Source organism: Vipera berus (genome assembly GCF_964194415.1).
Source record: "Vipera berus genome assembly, chromosome: 4".
Lineage (NCBI taxonomy): Eukaryota > Metazoa > Chordata > Lepidosauria > Squamata > Viperidae > Vipera > Vipera berus.
The window spans coordinates 13,473,688-13,495,311 of NC_138206.1; the positions used below are offsets into that span (position 1 = coordinate 13,473,688).

The window sequence follows — 21,624 nt, forward strand, 5'->3', positions numbered from 1 at the left end:
CCATCATTTGTCACTAGGTCAACCTACAATCTTAACCTCTGCCACGATCATAACTTTAGTAAATCCAAATCCAGGCTTTCATCCGCGTAGCAGAGTGAGCGCCTGTTACTCGTCCCAGCTTCTGCGCACCTAGCAGTTCGAAAGCACGTAAAAATGCAAGTAGAAAAATAGGGACCACCCCGGTGGGAAGGTAACAGCGTTCCGTGCGCCTTTGGCGTCTAGTCATGCCAGCCACATGACCACGGAGACGTCCTCGGACAAGCGCTGGCTCTTCGGCTTTGAAACGGAGATGAGCACCGGCCCCTAGAGTCGGAAACGACTAGCACGCATGTGCGGGGGAACCTTTACCTTTACCTTTAAGAGAAGGTGTAGAATAGGTTACCCCATTTAGTCATGATCAGATTACATATGGCATGCCCTGCTAATGGTAAGGATGATACTGTGCAGTTTTGGTACATTTTGGCTAGAATGCCACAAGCACAACTAAATTTTATTAATTTGTATAAAGCATGCTTGAACTATTCCGTGCAAACCACGATCTAAAATCTATCTCACAAACCAGCATCACATCAGCTTAGAGATAGAAGAGGTATCCATTGACCATTCTATTTCAATTTTGATCCAAAATCAAAATGGGGTAATTTGGGGTAGGGAGTGGGGATGCTGAGCACAAGCCTCTTGGTAGCCACAGAGGTGTGTATCCAGTGACAGGACATGTGTGCATGGACATTTTTGTTTTGCAATATTCTGAGATGGTCAGGAGTTTAAAAAAATGGGAATGATTCTGCTTTGTCCTGTAAAAGTGGTAAAAGTCTAATTTATTTCAGTCATTTCTACTTATCGTTATGACAAAGGTTAAGCATTTTGGCACTGATAGTGTAATTCTGGGGTGCTGTGGGAACCACACCTTGAGATTTTGGGTATTGATGGGCCCGTGGTTGCTTTAGCCAGTTCTAAGCTATCATATTCTATTCTATATTGGCAGGCTAGAGACCAGACAAATAATTCCCTGTCGTGAGTTTTAGAAAATTAATATAGATAAGGTTGTCTGGATCAGGTTGCAGATGTCTACTTAATGGTTCCATTTATTATTGCTTGACCCAAACATGAACCCAGATTGCTTCTGCTTTTAGTTAATTATGTACAGGACTTACTGTCTGCAAAGAAAAACTTGTGGCTAACACTAATTATAGTTTAGGGAAGGGGTCTCCACACTTGGCAACCTTAAGACTTGTGGAAGACTTGCTGGCTGGGGAATTCTGGGTGTTGAAGTCCACAAGTCTTAAAGTTGCCAAGTGTGGAGACTCTTGGTTTTGGGGGAAGCCAGAACTGTAAAACAGAGATTGAAGTTCTCCAAGTATGAAAATCAGAGTATATGAGGGGGCATTTATATTGAGGTCAATCCCCTGCTCAGGGCTGGAATCTTATAACATCCAAAAACAACTACAGGTGGTGCTCGACTTACGACCACAATTGAGCTCAAAATTTCTGTTGTTGAGACATTTATTAAGTACGTTTCACCTATTTTACGACCTTTCTTGCCACAGTTGTTAAGTGAATCACTGCAGTTGATAAGTTAGCAACCTGATTGTTTAGTGAATCTGGCTACCCCACTGACTTTGCTTGTCAAAAGTTTGCAAAAGGTAATTCACGTGACCTTGGGACACAGCAATGGTCACAAGTATGAACCAGTTGCCAAGCATCTGAATTTTGATTGCGTATCGTGGGGATGCCACAAAGGTTGTAACCGTGAAAAATGGTCCTAACTGACTTTTTTCAGTGCCATTGTAACTTTGAATGGTCACTAAATGAACTGTTGTAAGTTGAGGACTACCTGTACATATCTGGCCTTTTAGTTGAAGACAGCCTGGGAAGAGAGCCCACCATCTCTCTGGATAAGTGATTCCACAGACAACCTGCCTGTACTCTTATGAAGTTTCCCCTGGCATGTATTCAGAATCTGCCTTCCTGTCACTGGTCCTGCAGTCTGGAATGAGGGGAAAAAAACACATTTGCTCACAGAGTTGTGCATTTTGGGCTGGTCCTTAAAAAGGTATTGCCTGACTGGATTTGGAATCTCTCCCTCTTTCTCTCTCTTTTCATTAGCTGCAGCGTAAACTATTGACTGCACTCTACAGTGGCTACTTTTATTTTTCCCCCCCCCACAACTATTGCAAAAAGAGGAGATCTGTATAGATCCCTTTGTTCGCCTTCCTCGTTTTGTGCTCCCCCCAAATTTGTCTTAGTCACAGGGTGACAAGTCAGGGAGGAGACAGGACAGAAGAAATTCCCTCCGTCGTAAGATCTTTTCCTGGAGCCCAGTGCCATCCATAAGCAGAAATAATTTTTTGGCTCGAAGACACTAAGTTAGGATCTGAGCCAGCCTTCCCCCAGACACTCCTTGATGTGTTCTAGGTTGGAGAAAGTTGAGCTAGGCTGAAGTCTCCAGAAGAAAACCTCTCCCTTCTTCCTTATTCTCTAGTATAATCTTCCCTTTCTGGCTGCTATTTAAATTAGTTTCTCTCTGACTCTCTCTTCTTAAAGTTTCTATGTCACGCTTGTTAGCCTGCCTCTTACCGTTCAAGCATTCAGTGCAATACAGGTGATATATTTTATTCTTAAAAATCTTTCTCCTTCCTGTGCAGACCGACTGGAGACTGCAAATAGGCAACTGGCCAGCCGAGAGTTTGAGGGACATGAAAATAAGGCAACAGAGGATCTTTATGCCTCTCAGAGTGAGTGCCGTGATAATATATACTGGACCTACGTTAGGAAATGTAAATGTATGTGATTTCACTTTATTTCCTAGCACCTGAATTTTTTTTCCTTCTGTTTTCTGTCTTGTTTTTTTCTGGAGAGATTGTTGTAGCAGTTTATGGTAGGTAGGGGATAGGGAGAAAGTGGGAAGATTTTGAATATTTTTATGGAAGTGAAAAGATCTGAGAGGAAAAAGGAAACCCATCCCCTGATTTGCAAATTCAATTTTTCCCACCTTCTTGGTTCCTTCAAAATTCATGCAGAACTCAAAGTGGTAAAGCAATTAAGTGTGGTTCCTTTGTTAAGATGTGCAACAGATATTTGCATTCTTCATCCCCAACATGTCGATGTACTCTGCATCACCTTTGGAGTATATTCTTGAAATGAAGCTGAAAAGTGAGTATTGCCCACACGGGTGGCCGCCATGTTGACTTTTTTGACCTTCCTGGTCTCTGCCCAGCCCAAAGGATTCAGTGAAGAATCTAGGTCTGCAAGTACGCAAGACTTGAAAGCTGCTCCCAGTGTTGCCCTTAAGTTGGAAAGAAATTTTTGTTACATACCTGAGGAAAAATGGCATTAACTACATTTAATTAATTTTAATAAGAGTTGTCTTGGCTCTGTCTGCATTATCCCTAGCCCACAAGTACACCTCATTAGCCCAAATACGTCTCCTTTTATTGTAATGTTAAGTAGTCTTTTAATGTCCATTCATAGGTAAAGAACAACATTGCACTGGCTAGGAAACTGCTGAGTATGAACTTTTGGCTCAGATTTGTGGAGATGTAAAAAGAGAAATAAAAACCAACTAATCAGTAACAAGGGACGGGCAAGAAAAACTTTAAAATCCTCATCGTTTTTCCTAAGAGGTAAAATAGGCCGGTCACTGTCCAAAAATAGATGCTATGTGATGCTGTAGGAAGAATCATCAATGATGAATTTAGTCATTCTGGCCCTACTTTTTCAGCCTAACAAAATACCAAAAAGATGACAATTTTTGGTCTCTGTTTTGGAACATTAGTGCCACTGATCACTCAGGTTGTGTTTAGACATCATGTTGATACTCCATTTTTACTCTTAGGCTTATCATATTTAGTTCAGAAGCCACTGAGACAGTAGCCTTCCATACATTGTATTGTTGTGAATTTACAACTTGATGTTCTACAGAGAAATGTTATTTTGTCCATCCAGAATTAGAGTCAGTGTGGAGCGGGCCAAATGACACAATGGCTTTCCATGTGCTCTTCACCCAGGATGCATGTTGGATTATAAATTGTAGAGATCTGCTGTAGAATATAATAATAATAGTAACAATAGTGATGATGATGATGATGATGATGATGGAAGGGACCTTGGAGGTCATCTAGTCCAACCCCCTGCTCAGGCAGGAAACCCTATACCATTTCAGACAAATGGCTGTCCAGTCTCTTCTTAAAAACTTCCAGTGTTGGAGCATTCACAGCTTCTGGAGGCAGGTTGTTCCACTGATTAATTGTTCTAACTGTCAGGAAATTTCTCCTTAGTTCTGGGTTGCTTCTCTCCTTGGTTAGTTTCCATCCGTTGCTTCTTGTCCTGCCTTCAGGTGCTTTGGAGAATAGCTTGACTCCCTCTTCTTTGTGGCAGCCCCTGAGATATTGGAACACTGATATCATGTTACCCCTAGTCCTTCTCTTCATTAAATTAGACATACCCAATTCCAGCAACCATTCATTATATGTTAGCCTCCAGTCCCCTAATCATCTTTGTTGCTCTTCTCTGTACTCTTTCTAGAGTCTCAACATCTTTTTTACATCATGATTATATCTTTCATTTAATCCTGGCTGATTTAAAAGAAATGAACTTAGTTTAAGGGCTAGGAAAAATTGCTAAATGCCTGACTATTTTCCAAGAACTGGATTAATCAATAAGGTTGCAGGATGGCAGCTTTGAAGTCAACCAGCCTAAAAGATGGATGCAATCAATTAAAGAGTGCAGTGCCTCTAAGCAGCTGTCAGCTTGTAAGCTTTTGTCTGAGCAGGAGAAATGAGCTAAATTTAGAGTTTTTACATATTGACTACAAATCTAGGATCTGCCCGTAGATCCCAATAACTGCCCATTATAGCTGGTATTTGGGCTAGTTCTTTGGGACTGGGACAGCCTGCCCTAGATTCTTTAGCAGCACCACGGCCTCACCAAAATACAAATGTTTATTAATTTCTTAGTTGACAATGTTTATTAAAGTAAACGCACATCTATGTACACCTTGCTAAAAATATTGCTGTTACTACCACAATGCATAACTAATCTGAGCTGTTGATCCACAACATAGGAGCAAATGTAGTTCCTTAAAGGACAAATCATACAAAATACCACAGATGTTTGGCATGAATACTCTATAAATAATCAGGTCCAAGCTACAAATAGAAGATAAAATATTTCCAAGAATAGAAAGAGGATTATGCAGATCTTCATCAGATAGACTTTATTTATTTATACTCAGATATTCACAGCCTTGTGAATACCGTCTACAGTATAGTCTTGAGGTACAAACAGAATTGGGTATCCTGGGTTAACTGGCAAGGTGTTTTGATGCAGCACCAACTGACATAAGATGGCACTGCTAGAATATGGGTGCCCGTTTTAGACTTTCTTCCCAAACGATTATCAGGTATACATGACAGTAATAGCAATAGCAATAGCACTTATATACCTCCTCCCAGTGTTTTACAGCCCTCTCTTAAGCGGTTTACACAGTCAGCATATTTCCCCCAACAATCTGAGTCCTCATTTTACTGACCTGGGAAGGATGGAAAGCTGAGTCAACCTTGAGTTGGTCAGGATCGAACTCCTAGCAGTGAACGGAGTCAGCCTGCAATGCTGCATTCTAACCACTCTGCCAGCACAGCTCCTAATTTAATTAAGATAATGAAAGTATTGGAATCTTATCAATGTGTGTACAGAGAGAGAGAGACAGAGTGACTGTATATAAGAGCGGTTTGAACTTAAGCAGAGCCTTGGTGGAGCAGTGGGCTAATGCCTCCTTAAGTAACACCAGCTGCCTGCAATTAGTGCAGGTTCGCATCCCACCAGGCTCAAGGTTGACTCAGCCTTCCATCCTTCCGAGGTAGGTAAAATGAGGACCCAGATTGTTGGGGGCAATAAGCTGACTTTGTAATAATGCCGCTTGGGGTGTGTGTGAAAGCCCTAATAAGCCGGCATATACATGGAATGAAGGCTACTGCTAAGCTTGTAAGCCGCCCTGAGTCTTCGGAGAAGGGCGGGATATAAATGGAATTAAAAAAAAATCATGCCTAAGCACATTTATTTACTACTTTTTACAGTAAAAAGGTCGGCAAAGAGATCACAATACGCCTTCAGTTATAATCAATGGTTGGAAAAATTGTAAGACAAAATTATAGTGAATTTAAATTGCGCACATTTGAATAAACAGCAAATAAATATCATACTTGATATTGCAAGAAAATTGGAAAACAAACTTAACAAGGGAAATACAAAATAAGAAAGGTGATCTGCACAAGTAGCAGTTATCTTTAACGTATTATGGGTGCAACAGCATAAATACAGTTCAGAGGATTTAGTTTGAGGTTGTTTCAGAGGAGGCTGGAAGCAAGAAAGAAAGATGGGGGGGGGACTTGCAACAATTTTCTCAACGCTCCCCTCCCTTAAGTGTGGATACTAACGCTTGGCCTTATGTTTTCCTCTTTTGAGCAGAATGTTTAGAAAAACTGATAACAGTGAGCTAAATAGAATTAGGGTTAGTTTTGTTCTTTTCTCCTCATGTTCAAGGACATAAAACATATGCTTTGCAGTAAAATGGATTTAGGTTAGCATATGTATCATGTGGAAATATTTGTGCCAGCTTACTCTTGTTTGGCAAGGATTCACTTAGAATACTTTGGTGGAGTTCTGGGACAATTTAAAAATGCATTGAATAGTTGGAGTGAGTTTGGATGAAAATTACCAAACTAGTGACTGGGCACCAGGTCTTAAGAACAGCTAAAGCAGTGTTTCTCAGCCTTGGCAATTTGAAGATGTGTGTACTTCAACTCCCAGAATTCCCTAGCCACCTTTGGAATTTCGGGAACTGAAGTCCACACATCTTCAAGTTGCCAAAGCTGAGAAACCCTGAGCTAAAGGAACTGGATATGTGTTCTGTTCCAGCCTACGACCGGCCCTGTTTGTGTGTCAGGGACAACCCCTTTTTCCTTTTAACAATCAATAGGCTGGAAAAAACCCAACCCAAATTTATTCCAAATAATAAAGCCTTTCAAACAAAAAAGCAGCAGAATATTTTCTTCAACCAAAAATACATGATTCAAAACATCCAACAAGAGTTAAACAAGAGTCAAACAGATTAGCAAGAACAGACCAGGATTCTCTTTGAATGTCTCCGAATGGTTGCCTTCAGCAACCAGCCCTGCCCACACCTTTCCCTTTTATTATCTGTCCCAAGGCGTGGCTTCTCAATGCCTTCTCCTCCTTTCACTGAGTTGCCTCATAGATTTTTTCTGCTCTGCTCTGCTGGATTGCCTTCTGCTTCTAGCGTCTCTGAACAGATTCAGCTGTGACTCCTCTGAGTCCGACACCTCCTCCTCACACAGCTGAGCCTCATGAGGAACACGACTGGAGGGGCCAGGCTGAGAGTCCTGCAGTGCATCAGAGCCTCCCTCCGACACTGAAGACTCTCCAAACCCCTCCTCCTCCTCAGATTCCTCAGACTCAGCTGCTGGGAGCACAGGCTGACACTGAATCACAATATGTTAGAAGATTGAGATGAGATTGATTAGCAATCTTCAGACATCTTATTGGTTGTCATATAAAATTGGCAGTTGGCTTCGTTTTCGGTCCTGGGATTGGATCAGAACAAATAGGTTGAAACTAGAGAGAAGTAGACTTGGATCAGATAACAGGAAGAATTTCCCGATAGTTAAAACCTGTTAAGAAGTGGAATGCACTGCCTCATAAAGGGCCCTGTTCCTCTTCTGTGGACATCTTCGATCAGAAGATGGATTGAATTCAGACTGAATTCCCATCTGTTTGAAATACTGTAGAAGATTCTGCACTAAGCAGGACATTTGATTAGAGGACGTGTAACCCGTCCTTCCAACCCACATCTTGATTCTGTGAACTGAAGTCTAACATATTTTGCAGGCCACCAAGTTCAGAAAAACTTATGACGTGGTTAATCTTTTTTCTTTCTGTGATCTCATGTGGCGCTTTTCTTGTCCTTTGTTTTTCTGGGGGGAGAATAGAGGGAAAATAAAGGGGGGAAATGTGCAGGTATTTGTGCCTCCTTATTGTCAACTCAGTGAAAATTTACTGTTCCTTAACTCCCCTGAAAATTCTTTATCCGAATGTTCAGGACCCCAAATAAATGTTTCCCGCAGAACGAACAGGCAGAAGAAGTTCCTCATGCAATGAGACATAGCTCATGCTGGGGCATCTGAACTATTTGGAGATGCTTGGCTGCAGCTGACGTTCAGTGAATTATTTCCCATCCGATGACTCAGGGTCAAGTTCACATGAATGGGGCAAAGCTAAATAAAGCACAGCAGTGCCTCCCACCCACCCCACCACCCCCAATTGGTGTTGATATTAGCGAGGCCTTGCTGGAATCAACAGCAGATATGTTGTTTCAAGCCTACTTACAAGCTTTGTCTAATGTAGCTTTCCCACCAGCGTGGAGGACTACTTTGAATCTGTGGGGATATGTGCACTCAAACACATCCATTGTGTCTGTTATCACACAGCTCAAACGGAGGCTCATCCTTAATTATTTGCTTTTTTTTCAGTGTAAGAATATTGAAATTAATATCTCTTTTATGTTTTCGTGTCATTATTTAAAAATTCATGTTAGGACCAGTGAGGGCTGAAATGTGGAAAGCGATTAGCCCCTTCTGGATCTCTGCGTATATGCACTGTATAGGCGGGGGTATGTGTAGGTGGAGAACCAGTTTGGTATAGTGGTGAAGGTGCTGGCCCAGAACCTGAGTTCGACTCCTCCCTTAGGTATGAAAACTGGTTGAGTGACTTTGGGCCAGTCTCAGCCCTGCCCACCTCACAGGATCTTAGGTGTGAGGAAAATAGGAAGATGTAGATATGTTAGATATGTTTGCTGCCCTGAGTTCTTTGTAAAAATAATAAAGGCATGATATAAATAAATCATGTATCACTGAGTGATAAAAAAGCAGGATAAAAATCTCATAATAAATTATAATACCAGGTGAGTTTGTAAAAGGCTGTTCCCCTAGAATAGGCAACCCTGGCTCTTTTATGACTCGTGGACTTCAACTCCCAGAATTCCTGAGCCAGCCTTGCTGGCTCAGGAATGCTGAGAGTTGAAGTCCAAGAGTCATAAAAGAGCCAAGGTTGCCTATCCCTGCCCTAGATGGCTCTTATAGGGAGCAGATTTAAAACATCTCCAGATGTTCACATATATCTTTGCTCCATATTCACTTCACCTTGTTTAACGACAACATTTAGTTAGATAGGCACACAATGCTGCAAAATAAACACGTGGGCCCTGAGATAGTTTGCAAATGGTAAAGGTGACACAGCCTTCAGCAGATCACAGACGATTTGTCCTGACTGAGGCTGTCAGGTGAATGTTCAAGGAAGGAAGTCACGTTGAATGAGATCTCAGTTTTGGTCCATACCTGGTCCTGTCTCCCTCCCAAATTATTTCTTCTTTGGGCAGCTATTTATTTATAGAGTCATTTTTCATCCCTATGTACTGGTAATAACAGGGATTCTATAAAAGAGGCCGTATAAAAGAGAAGCAACTTAGAACTAACAGTGAGAACAATTAACCAGTGGAACAACTTGCCTTGAGAAGGTGTAGCTGCTCCATCACTGGAGGCTTTTAAAAAGAGACTGGACAGCCACTTACCTAGAATGATATAGGTCTCCTGCTTGAGCAGAGAGTTGGATTTGAAGACCTCCAAGGTCCTTTCTTACCCTGTTATTCTGTTAAAAAAAATCTATATGTAGAAGAAACAACCAAGGGTACATTTAGACTTGAAGCTAAAAACAGCTTGGCTTTTCAGCAGTGCAAGAAAGTGCTGAATGCAATGGTAAAACAACCCATTTTCTTTGCTTAGGATTCTCCCTCATAATTCATTTAACTTTTAAGATGCACGTGTATGTCCGAAGCTGCAGTCAATAACTGAGACCTGTTCCAGAATCCATAGTTGAAGTCCACACATCTTAAAAGTTGCCAAGTTTTTTCTTTATTAAAAAAAACTTGTTATATACGTAGTTCTCAACTTACAACCATTCATTTAGGGGCAAGAAAGATTGTAAAATGGGGAAAAACTCACTTAAGAAGCGTCTTGCTTAGCAGTGGAAATGTTGGGCTCAATTGTGGTCATAACTGGAGACTACTTGTACAGATCTCAGTATGAGAATGAAAAGCTAGCCAATATTGGACTTAATGGCTCAACTGATGATTTGAACCTTGATCTGCCTGCTTAGTTGGAAATATTTTAATACCACACCATGCTACACCATTTTTCAGGGGTTCTTTTAAGACATGGGCTTCTCCTGCCTTTTTTCCCCCCCACCCAACCATCTGTTGAGGTGGTTAAATGATGGAGTTCCAAGAATGTCCATGGCAAAGGGGAAGATTTTCTATATAATAAATTATAATTGTAGTTTAGGCGCTCGGGGTGCTGCTGGGAGTTTAGTCTTTCATAAAATGGCTACTCATTATCTATATTTTCTTACAAAGTTTGTATTTTGAAGCCCAGAGCCATAATTAGTTATAAAGGTAATGGTGAGCACCAAAGTTGCTTTGCAGCAAGCATGGTGCAAATTAGGAGAACTGTCTGTAAATATCTCAAGAGTCCCGGATACTAATTTGGATCCTGCAAACTGAGAATCTTAGGTTTTTTCTGAAGGATCTGGCCTTGACCTTGTTGCCCTTCTAGACAAAGAGTACTTGAAGGAGAAGGAGAAGCTAGAAATGGACTTGACGGCCCTGCGCTTGACGAATGAGGAACAGCGAAGGCACATTGAGATCCTGGACCAGGCTTTGAACAGCGCCCAAGCCAAAGTCATCAAACTAGAAGCAGAGGTGAGAGGTTAAGTTATCTCTCGAAAACAGACACTTGTTTTCTTTCCCTGGGATTGGTGTGGGTGGACAAATTCTCCTGTTGGTGTTAAGGATGATGGGGTTGGCTTCCAATCCAAACATCAGCATTAAAGGAGATATTTGGTCTTAGGATACATCAATACTTCTGTGTCATCTGGAATATTTTGACCGAAGTGTCCCAGATGCTTTAATCAAGGTTCTCAAGAATCATTTCTCAAATTCCTTCATTATGTTGGTTGTCTTTTGGGTTGCCTTTTTCTGCATCTTTCTGAGTTTGTTTGTTTTGGTATACATTAATTGGAAACTGCACAGTTTTTTAAAGAATAGTCCCATTGGACTTAGTCATAACTTCCCATCTGCTAGCTGTCATATGTTCTCAGCATTTATTATTTTGGCTTGAGTAACCCAAAATATAAGGGAGGCCAGGCATCTACAACCCAGAAAGTATGAAGAGCATCTGCTGGGTACTTTCTGAATCGTATTAAACAAATACAAAAATAACCCAAATCATAAAACAAAAATCATTAAAAACACATTAAAAACAATAACATCAATTAAAACCATAAAAAAATAATCTGTGAGAGTCAAATCCAATTTATGAACAGTACCGTTAATAATACTATGGAGTTTTTGGTGGGCTCCGAGCTTGGTTGTTTGCTTGCAGCCATTTTATTACCTTACTAGGTAACATCTTCACCTCTGTGAAGCAACCAGCCAAGCTCAGAGAACACCAAGGACTCCACAGTTCAACCCTGAACTACATATATTCTCTTCTAGTAATGGTGCTGAGAGGGACGTGGTGGCTCAGTGGGTTAGGACGCCGAGCTTGTCGATCAGATGGTCGGCAGTTTGGTGGGTCGAATCCCGAGTGCCGCGTAACAGAGTGAACACCTGTTACTCATCCCAGCTTCTGCCAACCTAGCAGTTCGAAAGCAGGTAAAAAATGCAAGTAGAAAAATAGGGACCACTCCGGTGGGAAGGTAACAGCGTTCCGTGTGCCTTTGGCGTCTAGTCATGCCGGCCACATGACCACGGAGATGTCCTCAGACAAATGCTGGCTCTTCGGCTTTGAAACGGAGATGAGCACCGGCCCCTAGAGTTGGAAACAACTAGTACACATGTGCGGGGGAACCTTTACCTTTACCTTATTAGTAGTGCTAATACTGTTTTAAGTATGTTCTGTGTCCCATTAATAAGTCCTTATAAAGAGTTTTAGCTCTTGGTTTGATTCCCAACTTGCTAAGAAGTTGAAGTTTGTTCCACTAGAACTAGTTTCCTAGTCATATGAAAGAGGCTAGAGTTGTTTTAGACCCTCAAAGTAGACTGGGATTTCAGACTATCACACATGGTTGGCGAATGGATAACTGGCCAGCTAATCCATAAACTATGTTCAGAGTTTAGACAGCAGCTGTGTCACTGACAGTAACAATTACAATATATTCAAAGACGCTTTACCATTAGAAGGGGGAAAATACCCTTATCTAGGTTTCCATTATTTCAGAAATGACATACAACATTCATTTTAATTCGCTTCCCAGCTGGAGCAGGAGATCAGAGGGAGCTCCCACAAAGATTGAGAGACTGAAGTTAGAATACACAAGCTGGAAAGGAACACCATATTTCCCCTCCCTTTTCACGAATATACACAGACTAAAGTTCAGACGTGAATGGGTTGCTGTTGCTATTCCAGCAAAGGCATGGTTTATACGAGCCTCGGTGAGCTGAAAATATGAGCGAGCTATAAACAAACCATGTTGGGATTTAGTATGGGATGAACCATTTCCAAGATCTCCAAGTTATTTTGAACCAAAAGCCAACTCTTTCTCTCTTTTTCCTGCATACACATGCAGTCTTGCATAACAACAGTCCCATATAATTTCCCCCAGTAAAATTTCTTTTCTGCTGCTCTCATTTCCTTGCTCTGGATTGTACTGACAGGTGGGTTGGCCAGAGAGTCCTCTGTTTTGAAGAGAATAAAAGTTGGAAGCATTTCGTTAGAATTATTCCTCTCTTGGGGATATTGAGGTGAACTTCCTGTGTTTGTCTGACTAGAGGTCAGACAAAGTGACTCCCATCCCTGAGTTTCTGTGATTCTGCCTTCAGCTACGGAAGAAGCAAGCGCATGTCGAGAAGGTAGAGAAGCTCCAGCAGGCCTTGACCCAACTTCAGGCGGCCTATGAGAAGCGAGAGCAGATGGAGCATCGGTTACGCACCAGGCTGGAAAGAGAGTTGGAATCTCTGAGGCTGCAGCAGGTGAGAAACTGAGGGTGAATCTTTGGTCCCCTGGAATGAGTTAAGGTGCTGTCAGATCAAAGGCTGCATGACCAGAATTGACTTTGCATTTGTAATAAGTACTGTACTCTAATCAGGGATTTTCAACTTTTTCACCCATTGTACCACTGTTAGGAGATGGCAACATCCGAGTACCACCAGTCACCTAGCAAGGTGTCAAAAACTTGATGACCAAAAAAAAAAAGGAAAAAAGTGATGAAGTACAGGTAGTCCTCAACTTACAACAGTTCGCTTAGTGACTGTTCGAAATTACAATGGCACTGAAAAAATTCCCCCCCAAGCCACAGCCGAGCAAGACACCTGCTTGCCCGCCCGGCGGCGCTCTTCCTCCTGTCCGAGGTTTTCATTGTGAGCATTTCTGTTGAGGATTGGCAGTGGGGGTGGGGGTGGGGGTGTTTGGGTTTTATCCCCCCCCCTCTGCTGGGTGGTTGCAGCAGGTTTTTGTCACTTCACATGACCCTGGGACACTGTGACCGTCATAAATATGAATCAGTTGCCAAGCATCTGAATGTAAATCACAAGACCCTGGAGATGCTGCAACATTCCAGCTGATCAGCGCTTCTTCTGGGCTCAGAAGCGCCAGGATCAGCGCCGAGCTCCAGCTGCAGCCTGGTGCTGATTGATCCTGGCACTTCCGCTGAGCCCTGACAGCCCTGCAGCTCCAGCCATCTCTCGCTCAGGCTTGTGTGGTGCTGCCACCACTTCAGCTCATTCCCCTCCCCCGCTACCACTTTTCTAGGGTGGTTGTGTACCACCTGCTAGGTGCAAATGTACCACAGGTGGTACCCCTACCACTGTTTGAAAAGCCCTGCTCTAAATTATGGCTGCTGCAGCACCCCCTGGTCACATATACAAAATTGGCAATCTACTCGCCCTTACAACCAATCACAGGGTTGCTGTAGCATCTCCCTGCCTATCTTTCCTCCTTTCCCCCTGCTGGGTCTCTTGGGCCTTCCTCCCACCAGGTTTTGGACTTGCTTCCCATCCCACTGGGTCCCACAACCTCAACCCTCCTTCACACCTCAGTCTACTTACCTTTTCCAAAGCTAAGCTTTGGGAAGGAGAACCGGCTTACCTGCCATGCAGTCTTCTTATATGGAGGCCATGTTGTGCTGTCCTGGAAGGGGGTGCCATTTTGGGAGCGGACACAATTCTCAGATTAGGAGAATTGCATCTGCTTCCAAAATGGCACCCGCTTCTGGGATGGCATCATGCAGCCTCTGTATAGGAAGGTCATGCGGTGAATTGGCTGCTTTTACTTCCTGAAGTAATCTTTGAAAAAGTTAAGTGCACTGTGGTGTTATGAGGGCAGCAGGCCCCAAGAGCTTGGAACCCAAGAGGGTGGGAAGTGTAGCATGGGGTTCCTCAAGGGGTGAGGCTCCATTGTGGCTGTAAGTCAAGAACTACCTGTACTCAATTTTTGGTGTCTGTTTTCTCGATAGCAGTATGGAAGTGGCTTGCAATTGTTTTCTTTTAGGAAGTTTTTTTCAATTTCCCTAGAATTCCTAAGTGGTTTCCCATCTCATTGCTAACCAAGGCCAATCCTGCTTAGTCTCTAGGATCAACCAAGGCCAACTAGGTACGGCCATCTGGAGTGGCAAAGACACCCACAATAAATGAGCTACACCGGCTGTATGTACAGCAGCAATAGCTCCAATAAGCTCATCGGTACCTTTGAATCTGCGTAAAACTGAGTTGAAATCACTTTTTTGTTTAATCCCATTTATATCCCGCCCTTCTCCGAAGACTCAGGCGGCTTACAATCTAAGAAGCACAAATCAATGTGCTTAGCAATAGCCTTCATTCTATGTATATGCCTGCTTATTAGGGCTTTCGGGGGGGCAGCGGCATTATTACAAAGTCAGCTTATTGCCCCCAACAATCTGGGTCCTCATTTTAACTACCTCGGAAGGATGGAAGGCTGAGTCAACCTTGAGCCTGGTGGGACGCGAACCTGCACTAATGGCAGGCAGCTGGTGTTACTTAAGGAGGCATTAGCCCACTGCGCCACCAAGGCTCTTGTGCTCCAAGGGACATTTGGACAACCCAGTAGTCTTATGTGCACTTTGAAGGTGCAACAGTTGGTCTCAGGCACTTTTGGCAAGCATTCGAGGTTATACCAGTTTGCTGTTCTAGATGCCATTTCTAGAAGTACAATATTTGGAGAGCAAATAATTGTCATCATTTAACTTGTTGTTCTTTAGATCAGAATTCCCCAACCCTTTTGGGCACCAGGGACTGATTCCATGGAGAGAGGTTTTTCCACGGACCGGAGGGTGCATGGTTTTATGTGCTGCCTGCATCTCGTGGATGGGGCTTTGCTTGTTTGTGCAGCCCAGTTGCTGGCATGCCGCACCCCGGTTCTGGTCCACGGACTGGGGGTTGGGGACCCCTGCTTTAGACCACAAGTGTTAGAATTGTCCACATATAGTCTTTCGATTTAGAGCTAAAATTCTAAATTATTAAAAAACAAAATAATGGGTCTGCCTGTCTTTGTTGGCTTCTGTTAATCCACAGGCCAGAAATCTTCTGAGTTTGGCATAATTTATGATAATTTAACAGAATCCAGCCAATTCAGTTACTAGGCATGAGCGAAGAGCTTTTGCTTTAATTAATTGGCTTTCTGAGAATTACTTTTTAGGAACCTAGTTGTCACTTGCCAAATTGGAATGCTTAGGCTAGGGATATTTTTATGTAAAGATTGATCCTTATGAGCAGGTGTAAGATGGTAGTGAAATATTACCATAGCTTGGAAAATTATGTTAGATCACTTCCTTCTGTGTATCAAGGTAAAGCATTCTGGATAACCATTACTTGAAGATATATTTACATTGACATGAATGAGCTGGGGAATGAGGTGCCTGAAAAAACAGCCATGGCTTTCTGTTATCAGTGGCATAAACTACTAAACTACAAGTTTGTGCATCCGCCAGTCTTCTTCCCAGCTGCCACATACTAGAATAAACTTTGGTGGCACAGTGGTTAAAATGCAGTAGTGCAAGCTAACTCTACCCACAGCCTGGAGTTTGATCCTAATGGGCTTAAAGTTGACTCAGCCCTGCCATCCTTCCAAGGTCAGTAAAATGAGGACCCAGATTGTTGGGGGCAATAGGCTGAGTCTGTAAACTGTAAACAGAGAGTGCAGTAAAGCACTATGGGGCGGTATATAAGTCTAAGTGCTAGTGCTATTGCTAAGAGAGGACGCGGGTGGCTTGTATTTCTGCTTGAAGCTAACAGGTTATATCTATTTGCCAGCTAACAAAAGTAATTGGTGGAATCAAACTGTGGTTAGGGATCCTGGCTAACAAAACGTGTTGTAAATGTAATTTGCTGGATTGCCCCTGAGTTTTTCTAGAAACAAGGAGATGAGAGAGGACAGATTGCATGTACCTTGTTTTTGAGTTTGTGGTTGGAACCCATTGCCTGACGTTCCACTTGAATATAATCTGTTCTTTCCCTGAAAATGACTAGGATTGGTCTGCTTTGATAATAATTTATACACTGCCTGATTCCCAGGGGCTCTGGGAGGTTAATCTGACTTGTCTTATCAGCTGAACCCAAATGGATAAAGCTGAAAGAACATTCAAACTACATTTTGACTTTGGCACCATTATCACATCTGACATATTTCAAATGGGTTGCCTTTTGCCTAGCATAAGTTGAGTACAAACATGATTGCTCATAATTTTTTTAAAGGCGAAGCACATAAAGGTGTTCCTGTTTCGGCTTTGCAAACTGTTTTGTAATAGTTATTATGTCATGCGAAGTGTACCTTGTAATGCATTAGTTGCATGATTTTTTTTGTCCATGTCTAGAATTGTTCCATGAACTATCCTAGAACCTCAATAGGCTCCTGTTGCAATTTGGATGAGGCTGCATTGTTAATGTCCCGGGTAAACATTTGGAGACAAAGGGACATTGTAGTATGCAACGTAGGGTGAGGAATGACTTCCAAGATTAATTTTCCCTTTAGAAAATTGCATTGACAATACGATTTTTCATGAAACTGAGTCAGGACTAAGGTCACCCAAAGCAATGAAATATTTATTTTATTTATTTATTTTAATTCCATTTATATCCCGCCCTTCTCCGAAGACTCAGGGCGGCTTACAAGCTTAGCAGTATGACTTTGTTGCCATATTTTAAGTGATATAAGAGACCATGTATGTTTTCTGTGGAGTAATCTCAATGTATACATGGTTGTACTTTGACAATAAAGGTTTGTTCATTCATTTAAATAATAACAAGCATCTTCTTTACGGAGCTGTAGAACCAATTATTTTTTTTTTAAATGGGTTTCTCCTTTGCTGGGTGTAACCCATGACTAGACAGTCATCTGTCAGGAGTGCTTTAATTTATATTTCTGCATTGATTGAAAATTGGGATCATTGGCCAAAATGGCTTCTTCCAACTCTATGATTCTACGATAAGCTGTTGAATTCAACAGGATATACTTCAGAGCAGATATTACTTGATGACACTCCTGGTCACGGCTACTTTTGGTGGGATGAGGGCCAGAGGTCAAATTTATTCATTATTTCAACTTTTACACTGCCCATTGCTACACATCTCTATATTCTCTGTATAAGAGCATAACACTTAAAACAAAATTCCAGTGCCATTCCAGAAGGAAACCCCCCCCCACACACACACACAGTTTCCTTGCATTCAGTCCAGTGTATATCCCAAACATTTGAGTCTGGTGCCTATGGAATAAGCCAGATTTTCAGTGCTTTCTTGAAGGCCTACAAGAACAGGGCTCTTCAGACCTCGGAGGCAGGGGGGATCTGCTGTTCCAGAGACCAGGAACAGCAACAGAGAAGGTATACTTCCTGGGTTGACAGGAAGGTGACATTGTTTAATTAAGGGACCTGAAGCATGCCAACCTTGCTAGAACATGGCCAGGCCTACCGATAACCACTTGCATTGCTGCATTCCGGACCAGTTATAGCTTCAGAGTGATCTTCAAGAGCATCTCCATGTAGATCACTTTCAATCAATCAAATATTCAATGTTTTATCGAGAGAGTAAAGTCTTGCTTAAGTCCACACGCATGATGACTCAGACACAACTCATTGCCAGTAAGGCCTCCTGATTCCAGAAAGGGCACAGTTAGGGCACCAGACAAATCTGTGTAAAGGTGTTCCTAATCCCAGCTGCTACTTGATTCTGAAGTTGTTGGTTTTTTTAAAAAAAATATCTCTAGCTTTTATCCTAGTTCTGTCTTGGGAAGCACCTCCCCATAAAGTCATTGGTATGTCCCTGGAACTGGATGGTCCATGCTCTTACACCCACTTGGTCTCACCAGAGTTGAACTTCAACCTGTTTCTCTTTAGACACCCAATAGGCTCCAAGTATAGTAACAATCTTTTGTCTTCGTCCCTTGGTTGGTTCAGGGTCAAGGTCAGCTGGACTGAGGGGGTAGAGTTTGCCATGTTGTGTCAAATGCTACGAATATCTTGAGATCTGGAAAGACGATGCAATAATGGAAACCTTTCCCTGTGTTGTTGTTAGTTGCGAAGTCGTGTCCGACCCATCGCGACCCTATTGACAACGTTCCTCCAGGCCTTCCTGTCCCTTACCATCTTCTAGAGTCCATTTAAGCTCACAGCTACTGCTTCAGTGACTCCATCCAGCCACCTCATTCTCTGTTGTCCCCTTCTTCTCTTGCCCTCAACCTTTCCCAGCATTAGGCTCTTCTCCAGTGAGTCCTTCCTTCTCATTAGGTGGCCAAAGTATTTGAGTTTTAGCTTCAGGATCTGGCCTTCTAAAGAGCAGTCAGGGTTGATCTCCTCTAGGACTGACCGGTTTGATCGCCTTGCAGTCCAAGGGACTCGCAGGAGTCTTCTCCAGCACCATAGTTCAAAGGCCTCAATTCTTTGGCGCTCAGCCTTTCTTATGGTCCAGCTTTCACTGCCATACATTGCATACATTGCCATACATTTCCCTGTAGGAAGCCAATATTGAGACTGCTGTTGAAGTACTATTGATGTACTTTGGCGGGCTTTGTTCCCAAAACCAGAAATACTTTCCCACAGGCTCTTTTTCAGATTATATGTAACTCTTTCCCTTGTATAATTGACTGGAAAAACTGCCTTTATAATTCTGTGAACTATACTCAGTGAAAAAAATAGCTACTGTAAGTGTACCAGAACTGTAGGGAAATCTAAGGGGCATTGTACGGGGGTGGTGGAAAAGTCATTGTGAGCATCTGAGTAGTCTGCCTTGCATATCTTTTTTTAAATTTATTTTTATTTATTTTTTTAATCCCATTTATATCCCGCCCTTCTCAGGGCGGCTTACAATTTTAAAGCACAAATTAATAGCTTAGCAATAGCCTTCATTCTATGTATATGCCTGCTTATTAGGGCTTTGCCCCCCCCCAGCGGCATTATTACAAAGTCAGCTTATTGCCCCCAACAATCTGGGTCCTCATTTTACCTACCTCGGAAGGATGGAAGGCTGAGTCAACCTTGAGCCTGGTGGGATGCGAACCTGCACTAATTGCAGGCAGCTGGTGTTACTTAAGGAGGCATTAGCCCACTGCTCCACCAAGGCTCTTTTAATTTTCTGACTGTGTTGGCCCACTGGTGGATGCTGATTAATTTCTAAGGGCAGTGTTCCTCAACCTCGGCAGCTTGAAGAGGTGTGGGCTTCAACTCCCAGACCAGACGGGTTTGTGAGCTACTTGCCTGTTAAATTTTATACTAAAATGGTTTAAGAGCATCTTCCTTTATTTCAGAAACAAGGGAATTATCAAGCAGCCCCTGTACCTGAGTACAATGTCCCGGCCTTAATGGAGTTAGTGCGGGAGAAAGACGAGAGGATACTGGCTTTAGAAGCTGACATGACCAAGTGGGAGCAGAAGTACCTTGAAGAGAGCACAATCCGGCACTTTGCCATGAATGCTGCAACCACAGCTGCAACAGAAAAGTAGGATTTATTGACCTTTTTACATGTATTTATTTGTTAACCAAAATTTATAGAGATGGCCGAATGACAGGCTTTTCAGTGTTCCATGGATGTTGGGTGAAACTCAAGAGCTTTTGAGATCTTTTTAAAGCTCACCATGGACCTCTTGTGAGATTTGGTGGTCTCATGTGATTATGGAGATTTGTAAGTCCACATATATTTCCTTCCTTCCTTCCTTCATTCCTTCCTTCCTTCCTTCCTTCCTTCCTTCCTTCCTTCCTTCCTTCCTTCCTTCCTTCCTTCCTATTTATAACCACCCATCTCCCTCACAAAGGGACTTTTTGGTAGTTAGTGGAGGCCATTAGGATGTCATGACACACCTGGGCACTGCATTGGCATCCTGCAATGGCAGAGGAAGTCCTAACCCTTAATGAGTAAGTACCTACTGAGCACCCAGAGGCAACTAGGCATCACTTGTGGTCTCTTTGGCAAAAAAGAACCACAAAGAAGAAGTATGAAAGACATTCCATTTTGAGAGACAAGAAAGCTTCCCACGACTAGAGAAGCAGATAACTGGATTGACGAAAGGAAGTTTCTTGTATTTTGATCACGTCAGATAAAAGCTTTTTTGGGGTTTTTCTGTTGCCAGAGATACTTTGGCCACCAACCACTCCCGCAGTGGCAGCTACAGTGAGAGCTCCTTGGAAGTCCGCATATGGCAGGAAGAAGAGACGAAGATGCAAAACAACCAGAAGTGTCAGGACATGGAATACACGTAAGGAAAGAGCTGTGAAATAGCTGCTATGGGATTTGAATGAAGTTTTGAAGTGCTGAGGTTCCCTGCAATCCTTAATAAGAACCTTCAGCTTTTGGAATACAAGGCCCCAAAAACGGGAACCAGATCCTGAACGTGCTACATTCATGGTAGCAAACTGGTAGGTTGGCAAGGGTTAGAAAAGGTCCTCTGTCTATACTTTGACTAGGTGTCCTCTTGTGGTTACTCTTTAATGAGTGCTCTCTACTTGAAAGGTCCCAAAGCATCTTCTCTTGCATTTGGGGAGCACCAAGTGAAGACCCATCTCTTCATTCAGGCCTTTCTTGTATTAATGCTGCAGAACAGGGGTCTTCAAATCTGGCCCTTTTATGACTTGTGGACTTCAACTCCCAGAATTCCTCAGCCAGGCACATGTGCCTGGCTGAGGAATTCTGGGAGTTGAAGTCCACAAGTCATAAAAGGGCCAGGTTTGAAGACCCCTGCTGTAGATAGAAGAATGGCTCTGTTTAGCTTTCTTTTCCTCCCTGTGTATTTTTTTCACAGTTTCCTTTGGTGTATTTTAATCATTTCTCTCCCCCCCCCAGTATTTTATTAAATTTTATTATAAGATGAAAATGCCAAAAAGAAGCAAATGTTAGAATGCTAAGGGAAAGAAGAAGGGTGCAAAGAGAAAGAAAGAAAAAAAATAGGGATTTCCTACTTCTTCAGTGTAAAGGTAAAGGTAAAGGTTCCCCCGCACATGCGTGCTAGTCGTTTCCAACTCTAGGCGCTGGTGCTCATCTCCGTTTCAAAGCCGAAG

General features: G+C 42.6%; 1 protein-coding gene across 3 annotated transcripts in view; it reads left to right on the forward strand.

Annotated features, from left to right (window-relative positions):
* Positions 1-21,624, forward strand: part of AMOTL1 (angiomotin like 1) — a 94,959-nt gene that overhangs the window by 65,343 nt on the left and 7,992 nt on the right. For 2 of the 3 annotated variants that reach the window (XM_081326203.1, XM_081326201.1), the window contains 5 exons: positions 2,646-2,735; positions 10,683-10,828; positions 12,950-13,099; positions 19,881-20,071; positions 20,700-20,825. In XM_081326203.1, the coding sequence (XP_081182329.1) occupies positions 2,646-2,735; positions 10,683-10,828; positions 12,950-13,099; positions 19,881-20,071; positions 20,700-20,825 (703 nt within the window). The remainder of the gene's footprint in view (positions 1-2,645; positions 2,736-10,682; positions 10,829-12,949; positions 13,100-19,880; positions 20,072-20,699; positions 20,826-21,624) is intronic. The other variant, XM_081326202.1, reaches the window with a different exon arrangement.